The sequence below is a fragment of the Myotis brandtii genome, unplaced genomic scaffold (genome assembly GCF_000412655.1).
Source record: "Myotis brandtii unplaced genomic scaffold, ASM41265v1 scaffold606, whole genome shotgun sequence".
Taxonomy (NCBI): Eukaryota; Metazoa; Chordata; class Mammalia; order Chiroptera; family Vespertilionidae; genus Myotis; species Myotis brandtii.
The window spans coordinates 512226-524920 of record NW_005370297.1 but is presented as its reverse complement, the minus strand read 5'-3'; the positions used below and the strand labels follow the sequence as shown (position 1 = coordinate 524920).

At 38.9% G+C, this 12695-nt stretch overlaps 1 protein-coding gene across 19 annotated transcripts in view; it reads left to right on the top strand.

The window, feature by feature from the left end:
- PTPRD (protein tyrosine phosphatase, receptor type, D) overlaps positions 1-12695 on the top strand; it is an 865179-nt gene that overhangs the window by 690895 nt on the left and 161589 nt on the right. For 12 of the 19 annotated variants that reach the window (XM_014550614.1, XM_014550624.1, XM_014550612.1 and 9 more), the window contains 2 exons: positions 2104-2130; positions 5892-6009. The exons of 3 other annotated variants lie outside the window; for them this stretch is intronic. In XM_014550614.1, the coding sequence (XP_014406100.1) occupies positions 2104-2130; positions 5892-6009 (145 nt within the window). The remainder of the gene's footprint in view (positions 1-2103; positions 2131-5891; positions 6010-12695) is intronic. 4 more of the 19 variants (XM_014550619.1, XM_014550625.1, XM_014550623.1 and 1 more) reach the window with 1 other exon arrangement.

The window sequence follows — 12695 nt, the reverse complement described above, 5'->3', positions numbered from 1 at the left end:
AGTGAAATGACACATCTGATTAAAAACATGTTAACTGTTTTCTTCAAATGCAGGTACTCAGCTCTCCATAGCTGTATCTGAGTTTGCCTTTCTGACCTCAGAATGCATTTAATCAAATCAAGGGGAAGAATTCTGAGAAGCAGTTTTGCTGATAGCATCTACTTTCTACTGTATTAAAACTACTTAGAATTAAGTTGACCTAATTTCTAAACATATGCGCTCTCCCGTTGAAGAACAGACAATCTTTTTCGGGAAAGGTATCCTGATAGTATATTATTTATAACTTCTTTATTGAATTACATATTTGGTGAAAAGAATCGTTTCATTTCCCAGAAAATGAAGATAATGACCATGATAAAAATGAGAGTTTCCCAGAGAGTAAATGGGATCCTTACATTGAGCCAAGTTAGGAAAAGTATTAGTTGAGTATGTGAGAAATTGATTCTAAGGCAGTTGTTTATAACTCTGTAGTCATAAATTGGTTTTGTAATCAGTTGTTTAAAACATTAATTTATCCATAAGCTAGTGGTGACTCAAAGATAGTACCATAATAAATCCATATGTTATTTTTTCTAAAGGGAGAGGAAGATTTCAATGAATGACTACAATGATGAGAATTATACATACCCCATGGACTAGTCAGCAGTCGCCAACCTTTCGGACCTCACGGACCACCAGTGGTCCATGGACCACCAGTTGACTACTGCTGGATTAGCTTATCTATACTTGGTCCAAAATTGATGGCATATGATGAATAGGGAAGTGCTTTGCTTATCCAGCAAATCAGTAGCTGGTCATGGCAATGGCTGATATTTGTGAAAATTTGAAACATTTCTGTCCTGGCCTGTGTGGCTCAGTTGGTTGGGTGTCATACAGTTCATCAAAAGGTTGCTGGTTCAATTCCTGGTAGGAGGCATGCAGAAGGCACCTGATTGGTGTTTCGCTCTCACATCACATCTGTGTTTCTCCCTCTCCCTCTCCCTCTCCCTCTCTCTCAAAATCAATTAAAATATAAAAAATATTTTAAAATAATTTGACACGTTTCAGTAGAAAATTCCTTGTTTTATATGAAAGTGAGAAAGATTATAAACCAAGTTGTGAACTACTGCTCCAGGTTGCCAAACTTTGCATCTTTGCCTCAATGAAAAGAAGAGGGCAAATTAATAGCCCCGTGGCTCTGAGGAAATGATTTACCCCAAGTCTTGACATAATCAACTCACAAAGATTCTTATGTTTGCTTCAGTCTTGAAAATTTTTTATTTGTGCTGCTTGTAAAATAGAGCGCTCTCATAACATAAAATAAAGCCATCAGTACTTATGTTTTATTTGTACATCTGCAATTGTGAAAAAGAAATTGATAAGATCATCATGCTTAACATAAAATAAAGCCATCAGTACTTATGTTTTATTTTGTACATCTGCAATTGTGAAAAAGAAATTGATGTTCTTCTGTTCTTTGATAATATTACATTACAGAACTGTAGTTCTGTTGCTCTTTTCATTGAGAACGTAGTAGTTAATGGAATCATATAATACAAAATTGCCTTAAACGCCACTCAATCTCCTTTTTTTCTTCTCTTCTACTTTGGCTTTTCTTTATTAATTTCCTGATTTTCCTTGTGTATCCCCTTCCCCCTTTTTCTGCTCATCTCATATTTTCTCTTTAAATATTCATTGAAATTTATTTCATTACATCTTGCAGGACTTCACCAGGACTATAGGATTTCAGTATTGACGAGAGATGTTAATCTTAATAGTGACTTGAATTAACTATGTAACTTAAAGAAAAAGTCAAAATAAATGTCACAAAGTAGTGTGCAGTAGCTTTTTGCTATGCCTTCTTAATTTATTCCAATGGAAAATTTGGAAAAACGGTGGTTTTAGTGGTAACAATACAGAGCATATTTACTTTTGACCTTTCAATTGGGAATGAAGGTGGTGGCATAGTACACTTAAACTCCTTGGAATTTGATTGTATACACTGTTTCAATTGCTTTTTTCCCCCTTAAATCTAACAACGCCATTGCCTTTATCAGGCTACAAATTTCTCTTCATTTCTTTTTATTTTGTTTCTCCCTCCCCAACCTTCTTAATCTCAATCAGTGGGAATTTGATGATACTACTGAACATGTGAGTAATTTTTGACTGCTTTGTCAAAACAGATTATAAATGCTTATTTTTTTTTCTGATACTCCTCTTTCATGTATTTGTGATATATCATCGCTGTTTGAATGCATGAACTAACAAATTATTTTTAAATTATCTTTACTACGTTATACTTTATATTTTGGTTTGGTTTTGTGAAATTGGCATGGTGCTACTGATTGCATAAGAAATATCATGAGCTCATCTTATTTTGGTGGCTGCTACTAACTCTGCCTTGTGACACAGTTAGAGGAGGCATGCTTTAAGTGGCGGCATCACAGACCCGGGCTGTCAAGTTGTATGCTGTAGGCTGCTCATACATCCGGCTAGGTGGATCACATGGCATAGACCTGGCACCAATGAACTCTATCCAGAAATGGCGATTCTCTGTTGTATCCATACAGATTTTATTAAACTTGAATGAGTCATGGCAAGACGTAAAATGGATCCCACTGAGGGAGGAGTTTTTAAAACAATTTGATTGAGTGGATTATGTTATTTATTGAGAGCTTATTCTACATATGGTACTGGGGGGATATAAGGTGTGGCACTTGCCTCAAGTGCTTATAGTCTAGGTGGCTAGGAAAGATGTAAAGTTTAGAAAAGTTTCATAAAATACAATATATGTAATGACATCAAGCAATGTATAATTAATTAGTAAATGAGTGACAAATATCAGTAAGAGCTAGGCATTTAGAAACACTAGACCAGCTGGTAGAAGAGGTCCTGAAAATTTAGTTGAGAACTTAAAGGATAAACGGGGATTGAAGAGGTGAAAATGTGTGTGCACTGTGTGTGTGTGTGTGTGTGTGCGCGCGCACACACACACTATAGAGTTGGAGACGGGAACATATTTTTTAAAGGTGAGCAGATTGAGGCAGTCACAAGTGTGATATAGTCAGGTGACAGTGAGTTTGCCAGTTTGACAGAAATAAAGCGTTCTGGTTAGTAAGTTATGCTAAATACAGCCAAGAAATCCATTTTAGTATAATGTTGAAAAATCAATAGCATAGCAGTGTTTCATAAACTTCTTTGACCATGCCCCATAGTAAGAAATGCATTATATGTCACCACCCATGTATATGTTTAAAATAAAAGTTTTTCAAAATAATACCCTACCTTTAAATATATATAAACTTTAATAGTTTGCATTCAAGTATATTCTGTTTCTTTCTTTAATGTGGTCATGACTGACTAAATGGATTTCATACCTTACTGAGTGGGTCATTACCTGCAGACTTAGTGGAGAGATTAGAAAGAAAAAAGATAGTAGACAAGGAAATAGGTGGAAAGAGCTCTTTTACTAACATGGCTGCGCAGGAATAACAATTCAACAGAGTCCGGGCAACAGAAATGGAATAAGGGATGCTTATGATCGATATTTTAAAGAATTGACAAAAACTTGCTGACTAGCTAAGAATTTGAGGAAGAAAAAAGAGGTCAAAGTATGGCTGCGAAGTTTTGAAGATGCTCCACCATTTGTTAAAATAAAGAAGTAAAGAGGGGGGTCTGGTTCTGGGAATGTTAGTTCAGCTTTAGTTAAGCGAAGCTCGAGGGCACACGTGACAGCCCAGGGAAACCGTCCAGCAGATGTGTGCAATGTATGTGCTGCTGGAGGAATCAGGGCTAGAAATGAATTTGGGATAAAGCAGAAAAGCCTTTAAGATTTGAAAATGAATGCAGTTGTTTGTTTGTTTTTCTTGTTTTTTTCTTTTTTGTTTTGTTTAAGATTTGAAAATGAATGCAGTTGTTTGTTTGTTTGTTTTTTTCTTTTTTGTTTTGTTTGTTTTGAACAGAAGACCAGTGACTGTTACAGAACATCCAGTAATGCCAACTTTTAGCAAGCAAGGGCAAGAAGTGGAGTGGAGTGGGATAGGGAAAGGCAAAGAGTGAGGAACTGGCCATGATATCAGCCACACTAACCCACAGAGGGTAGGAAGCCACCAGGGAAGTATGCCCTCAGCTTAAGGAGAGAAAATGTAACCTGAGAAGGTGCAATCCAGGCAGACAGAGATGTAGCCAGCTGAGTTTGTAGGGCCACACAGGGCTTGACCAACTTCAAATTGCATTGTTTACAATATCCTGTCATATGGGCTAGAGGAAGGACACGAGTAGTTAACCTACTTGTATAATTGAGGAACTTGTACAAGGCTCAGAGGATATAAACGTCTTGCCACACAATTCAGTGGCAGAACCAAGCCTTGCTTCTTTTTTCCCTCCCAGCCTTGCCTGCGTCCAGCAGCAATCAAGTAGCATGTGAAGGGGGACATTGAAAACAATAAGGTTGGCATGTACCCATCACGATTTTGGGAATGGCTATTGTCTGCCACAGTTTAAAATGCCACTCCCGGGTGATTCACTTGTCTTTTATAGTCTCTGTAATGTTAGTGAAACCACTCCAAGTTCCTGAAAATAAAATTTCTCTCCCAAATTTAGTCCATTCATCTGGCAGAATAGTATTCCCAATGGCTCTTCAAGATGGAGTCTGAAATACTGGAATTTCCGCTGTTGATACTCCTCCTTTTTTGAGAAAAGCACATTGTAAAAGCTGTCATATTTGGGATCCTTGTCAAGCATTGAGTTCTATGGTGCCCATTACAGCCTTGCACAGAAAAGTCCTCCAGCCCTCCACACAATCCAGCCCATTCACTGAACTCTCACTCGCATTGTCTTTAGATGTGGGAAGCAATGACGTTGTATATTTTCTTAAATTTATCACACTTAATTTGAAAACATAGCTGTACCAAAAATCTGAAAGGGTTTTTTTATTCATTATATTGCTCTCTCTCTGTGTATCTCTAAAGAAAATACCAGGACAAATCAATAGCTCTATGTAAAGAACCATGTAACCTCCAGTTTGGACGAACAGTTCTCTGTCTAGTCTTAATAACTACCACAGCTTGGGGCCTTTACTAAGACAAAAACAGAGAGTTTTGATGAATGATGTTGGTGATATTTAACATTTTCTAAACAGTCAGAATTACTTGAACAATATTTGTGATACGGCCGAGCCAGTCCTTGCATTTGGTTTTAGATCAGAAAATCATTCAGTTGAACAGAAGATTCTCCTGAGTATATAATGATTATTGTTCATAGCCCACACGATCAGCCAATGATATGTTTCATGAGTCCCAAGAAACTTATCTGAATCTCAGGATGTCCAGGTCCAACAGATCAGCCATTTGGCAAGGTCGGTCCAGGGTGGTAAAACAGACGGCGCTGGCATCAGCCCATCCGCAGTCTGTGGGCCAGGCTGTAGAGGATGCACGTGGAGAGCTGCTGGCAGAAACTAACAGCGAGTTTACGGATTGCTCACTGTGAGCCAGCGTAGTTCTCATCATTTACCGGATGTAACCCATTCAGTCCTTCAGTAGCCCCGTGCGGTCTTATTACTCATAACGTTCACATGAGAAACTGAGGCACAGAGTTGAACTCATAGACCTTGGATCACCAAGCTTATACATAAGGGGAAGTGGGTTGAAATTTAAGAATTCAGGAGTTCCGTCTCCGGGTTTTATGTTTTTAACTACTTTCCCGTAGAGCTGCCCTACGCGGGCTGACCCCACTTCAATGTCAGCATGAAAACATCATCCATAGCATGAGCTCCAGGCATGCAACTTCCAGTGCTTGGCATGGCTGCAGGGAATGTTGAAGCATGCACAGAAATGCTAGCGGATGCCTTGATTTTCCCCCCAGAGCGTTGGGAGCATGTTTTGAATCAGTGCCATTCTACTGTGTCATTTCAGGACATGATTATTTCTGGGCTGCAGCCTGAAACTTCCTACTCCCTCACCGTCACAGCCTACACCACCAAAGGAGACGGTGCTCGCAGCAAGCCCAAGCTGGTGTCCACCACAGGAGCAGGTAACCGATCTGTGCAGCTATGTGGCTTGATCATGTTTGGGGAGACAGTAATGCCGATTTTCTAAATGGGATGAGTGACTTCTGACCCAGGGGGAAAAATAAGCTCTGATCAACTTTTTGTTTTACTATATATATATATATATATATTTTTTTTTCATAAGAGAAAAACAAGAACACGGGAATATAATTTACCTAAATTATCTAGTCCAGGGGTCCTCAAACTATGGCCCGCAGGCCACATGCAAATACAAATATTGTATTTGTTCCCGTTTTGTTTCCAGGGGTCCTCAAACTACGGCCCTCGGGCCATATGCAAATACAAATATTGTATTTGTTCCCGTTTTGTTTTTTTACTTCAAAATAAGATATGTGCAGTGTGCATAGGAATTTGTTCATAGTTTTTTTTTTAAACTATAGTCCAGCCCTCCAACGGTCTGAGGGACAGTGAACTGGCCCCCTGTTTAAAAAGTTTGAGGACCCCTGATCTAGTCGGTCCTTTAACAAATACTTTTTGGAGCATCAGTTATTTGTCAGGTACCTTTCCCATTACTGGGCATACATCGGTCAGCAAAGCAGACACTGCCCTCCCGAAATTTGTTTTCTGACCAGGACTATCTACTTAACAGTGGACAAATCAGTATAGAATAAAATGTCAGTGAGTGATAAACTGAAAAATAAAGGTGTATTGGCATTAAGCATAGGGCAGCCCCTAGGGGTTATTTTGGAGTAATCGGAGGTCTCTGTGAGGCGGGATATTTGAGCTGAGGCTTGAATGGTGTGAAGGAGCAAGTCTCAGGGGGGTTCGGAGGGCACATCCTCTAGGTAGGGAAGGCATCAGCAGCTTCAAGCTCTCCCAACAACAAACCCTGGCAGAGGAGCTGCCATCTGGAACTAGGTGTTGACTTCATTTTATTTTTTGTTATTTTTTCCTCCCCACCCCTGCTATGGGGATTCTAAGGAGGCAAATTGCACAAAAGATAGGGAACAGAAAAGAGAATGAAGAAAAGAAAAAGGGCTAAATATCACATTGTTCTTTCTAAAGAACAAAGCTCAATGTTCTTTAGAGTTACTTTGATTGGCCACAGTAGGAAAAGCCAGCATGAAGGAAGGCCTGGCATTGTAAAACCAATAAATTAAGAGATGATTATAAAAGGATTATCCTCCTGCCCCTTTCCATAGAAATCTCCTCTGGAACATTTAAACTGTGATTTGATCTACTCCTTCAAAATCACTTCTCACATAACGTTTTAGGAACACACCTTTAGGTAAAGGCATAAAGGAAAGAACAGCTGTGATGGTGAGCACCCTCCCAGGCGCCATGCTCACTGCCAAATTTGTCTAAATGTCATAAGATTTGCCTCACATCCTGCCACCGTGAACTGCCTCAAGCAGCAGGATTACAGATGGCAGAATTCCTTCAAGATAGTCTTCTGGGCTTTATTTTAATTTTTTTAAGAACGCCATTGTATCAAGCTAATTTTTTGCCTTGCATAAGAGATACATGTTCAGTGGGGCATACTGACTGTCTTGCTATGGAAACAACCTCTATTTGAATACAGACAACCAAGGCTAAACTCCTGAAATTTAATTTCAAAATGAAGAAAATACATCTACTCCCATATTAATAACTGTCTTAATAAGCCTGAAATGTTTTACATGAAATCATCAAACTCCCATTCTCATAAGATGGGGGTCCTAAAATGAGCAGAAAAAGAATAACCTAAGAGAAAGGAATAATAGTGTCTATTTTATTATCTATTTTAAAGATTATCTCATCACTTTTTAGTCACCGTATCAACATTTATTAGTATTTAGAATTGTCAGTATCATTTATATATAAAACTAGAGGCACAGTGCACGAATTTGTGCACGGGTGGGGTCCCTCAGCCTGGCTGGCGATCAGGGACAATTGGGGTGGTGGGAGGTTGGCCAGTGGGGGGGGGCCATGGGAGGTTGGCTGTGGGAGTGCACCGACCATCGGGGCAGCTCCTGCATTGAGTGTCTGCCCCCTGGTGGTCAGTATGCATCATAGCGACCGGTCGACCAGTTGTTCGGCCATTTGTTCGTTTGGTTGCTTAGGCTTTTATATATATAGATTATCTTGGGATTTTCATTCACAATTTCAGGTCTTTGTTAATCAATGAAGATTTAGATATTAAGGTAGGAAATACTTACAGTTTAGATGTCTGCACATTTGTTTTCTTGAGACCTTCCCACTGAGCCTGGGTTGGAGGTGGGAGAATACAGATTTATAACCTCTTGTAGAGAAAATCTGTAGTTTTCTTTGCTGCCAACCTACCAGTTAAAAAGCTCTCCCCCCAACCCCCAAAAAAGCATTCCCCAATCATGGTTCATCCCCAGGTAATCAGTAAACTCATTAAATTTTGTTGTTGTTGTTTTTGTATACTGTTACCAAAAAACCTTATATTTATGTGACTATGAAGAATTACTGAGTTTATCTCACATATATGAACTTCAACTAAACCACAGTTTTTAGGCTATTTAGTAATTGCTTCTATGGGAGAATTCAGAAATTCTCATGAAATTTCATTTTAATAGTAAAATTCCTGATTGTAGTATATATTAATGTATAATATAATATTTCTAAAACCTGTGAACAATCATAACTTTGAAACAAAATGTACTGGCCATCACTTAATCTATGGAATATGTAACCTGAGGGATGCCTTTGAATAAAAAGTTGGCTTTTACATTTCAGTGATAGTGACATTTTTGTAGTTTGCTTGTTAATCTTACATTGTCCTGTCTCATACTAATTGGCCTGTTGCATGAAGTCTTGAGATTTAAGACAACCAGCAAACTCATTGGTTTGAAATTTTCTCTATATTTTTGCATAAATGTCACTACTTTACTGAACAGCTATGGTTAAAGCTGATAGAAAAGACAACTATGACATGGAGAATTTGGAATAGGCTTAGGCCAGTGAATTATGATTTTTAAAAAAATTATCTTTATTGTTGAAAGTATTATAGATGTCCCCTCCCCCCCCCCAATTGACTCTTTCTAGCCTGCAGGTTTCCCGCTCCCCCTCCCAACTCCCCAGGCCTTCACCACACTATTGTCTGTGATGGGTTATGTTAGGCCAGTGAATTATGATTTTTAAAAAAATTATCTTTATTGTTGAAAGTATTATAGATGTCCCCCCCCCCCCCCCAATTGACTCTTTCTAGCCTGCAGGTTTCCCGCTCCCCCTCCCAACTCCCCAGGCCTTCACCACACTATTGTCTGTGTCCATGGGTTATGCATATATGCATATAAATTCTTTGGTTAATCTCTTCTCACCCACACACACCCATCCTCCCTCTGAGATTCCACAGTCTGTTCCATGTTTCTACGTCTCTGGATCTATTTTGTTCATCAGTTTATTTTGTTCTTTAGGTTCCACATATGAGCGAGATCATGTGATATGTGCCTTTCTGTGACTGGCTGATTTTGCTTAGCATAATCCTCTCCAGGCCCTGTTTCTTCTTAGGTGCTAGGTTAAACGGAAGCTAAGTTTAGAGCCAGTGGGACTGACAAAGTGCCTCAGTGGATCCCCGGTGATTGCTATTGCTAGGAAGTAAAGGGTGGCAACACTCTGCATACCATTTCTAAATCCTAAAGGATTTTTAATAGAGAAGAATCTAATAAGGGAATAAGAAGAATTTAAAAAGCAAAAGGGAGACGAGATCACATATATGCCATGATATGAATTAGAGTTAGCTTATTTACTGTGCAGCGGGGCTCTCTGCTTCCTCACTAAGACACTACTAAAATGACCTCCACGCTCTCCTGAGTTATTATCTAATACTCTTTACTTTGCCAGCTCCCCAGCTCTGATGCTGGAGTAAGTAGGACCATTAAGCCTACTACTGGATAACCTTTAAAAGTGGTCCACATAATAATCTTAAGGCACCTGAAACCTTGAGCCAGGCTCCACATACAGTACCCTAATACATCTCTTCATTTCCCCACCTAGAATATGCAGATACCAGAGAACATAGAGCCTGCACTATTCATCTTTATTTTCCCACCCAGATTCCTGTGTGCCAGTGTTTAAGTCTTTGCACAAAGTGAATAGGTGGTATATGTTTAGATTTTCTGGAAATCAGAAATGGAATGGAATCAATATGTGGAGATTCAGAGAATTCTTTTTAACCATATATTCAGTGTTGTAGAACTCTCCGCATTCCTTTTATTCTGTTACTGGGATGAAATACTCAGAACCCTTACCCAACTTGAACTACTTCTATTCTTCACACATTTGTGGAGATTTTGAGTCATACGCGTCATGTGGCTGGCCTCCCCTGAGGCGATACTGGTATTCTTCCTCTAGCTGCCTCAGCATTCCTTTCTTTCTGGGATTCTTTACTTGTGTACGGTGGTGTTCCGGGACTGGTTGTCTCATAGTTTTCAGGCTTAGTGAAGCTTCTGCCAAGGGAAGGAATGACCTTGCAGGCTTGAATGGAGAGCAGACTGAGATGCTCCTGGCAGGGCAGTGGAAATCAGTAGATCAGAACTGACTCTGACTTCTTTTTTAAGAATATTTATTAAATTGATTGGGTTGACCTTGGTCAGTATTAACATATAGTTTTCAGGTATGGGCTGACTCTTACTTCTAGAGCATTACTTTGATCCCATGATTCAAGCCCACAGTATGTATATCCCCAATTAAGAAAGGGCATTAAAACAAACAAACAAAAAAAGACATTAGTCCAACCTAAGCTTTAACCACAGAAGAATGATGAACATTTTTATAAAGCCAGTGTGTTTTTGTCTTAGAATTTACTGGTTCATTATATTTCTCCAAATTTATATCACAGCAATAGTATAAAGTGAGACATCAGATAATAAAAACATATTGCTATTTGGATGACAAATAGTATAAATATTATTAGAATATTTGTGGTTTATATCAAGAATACTAGCCGTAGCTGGTTTGGCTCAGTGGATAGAGTGTTGGCCTGCAGACTGAAGGGTCCCGGGTTCAATTCTGGTCAAGGGCACATGCCCGGGTTGAGCACTCGATCCCCAGTAGGGGGCGTGCAGGAGGCAGCCAATCAATGATTCTCATCATTGATGTTTCTCTTTCTCTCTCTCCCTTCCTCTCTGAAATCATTTTTTTTTAAAAAGAAAACTAAAAATGTTTGATTAATCCTAGCTTTACATGCATCTTATAGAAACTGTATACATACTTACTGTGCAGTTCCTTGGAACCAGAATTTTAGAAAATTTTGATAAATATGTTTAATAAAATAGATTGTAGCTGGAAAATGTTGAGGCTTTATAGTTAGGTTTCTTCCCAGTAGTTTCAACTGGGTTTTGTTCACTGAATGATGTTTCCTCTGCTGAAGGCCCTAGTTTTTCTCAGCAGAGCCTCACGTGTTTAATCCTTGACATCACTGACCCTTAATGAGCAAACTGTGTAAATGTTATACACACATAAAGGGAAATTTAAAGATGCCTCTCACTGTCTACCTTAAAGTGATTTTTAAAATGAAAATAATTTTAAATAATTTTAAAATGAAATAAATTTAAACTAATACAGTGGTACCTCCTTAGCTACCGGGGCTACATTACAAGACCCCCAGGGGAGGCCTAAAACCAAAGAAGGTACTGAATCCCGTTTATACTATGTATTTTCCTTTACATACATGTTTAATTTATGAATTGGGCACAGTGAGAGATTAACAATAGCTGACAATAAAATAGAACAAGTCTACCAATATATTGAAATAAAAGGTATGTGACTGTTCCCTCTCTCTCAAAATAGCTTATTGTACTGGAATCACCTTTTCTCATAAAGGAGGCACTTGAAGGCTTCTCTCTGGCATATCTGAACTGGCAGCATCACTACTCTTTCACTTTGGGGCCATTGTGTTAAGTAAAATAAGGGTTGCTTCAACACAAGCACTGCGATACCGTGACAGCCAGTCTGATAATGGAGATGGCTCCTAAGTGACTAACCTACAGTGTGGAGGCATCGAAGGGATGATTCAAGTCCCGGGCGGGATGCAGCGGGGTAGCGCAAGATTTCATCACGGCTACTCAGAATTTAAAAAGTATAAATTGTTTATTTCTGGAATTTTCCACTTAATACTTTCGGGCTATGGTTAACCAAGGCTAACTGAAACTGAAGAAAGCTACTGTAAATGGAATAATTCAAAGGCTCTCCAATTTATGAATGAGTTGTAGTTTGGGAATTTCTTAATTGATTAAGCTCTCTGCATGCATATTTTCCTGAGAAACAATGAGTATACAATTTTTGGTTTGGTTTAATTTGGTTCCTGGGCCAACTCTCAACACACACACACACACACACACACACACACACACACACACAGTAGCCATTACAAACTTCAGGAACTGTTCTTCCCATGTATTGTGGGTTAGTTGAGTTATATGAACTTACCCAACATGTGAACAAAACTGTTACTTCATTGACGAAGGATACAACTACCTTAATGAACATGTTCTTGGGCAAAGCATGCTACCACTGGGGATTCAACTTACTAAAATATATGATGAACAGGTTAGCCAGGTCATTACCGAGGTCAGTATACTATGCATTTTCTTATCTTTCTGGTTTTGTTGTTTTTTGTTTATTTGTTTCATTTTTTTTATCTCTACCCCCTTAATACTATTTGTCATTGCCAGTCTCCCATTAGTTCAAGCTTTCCTTCCTT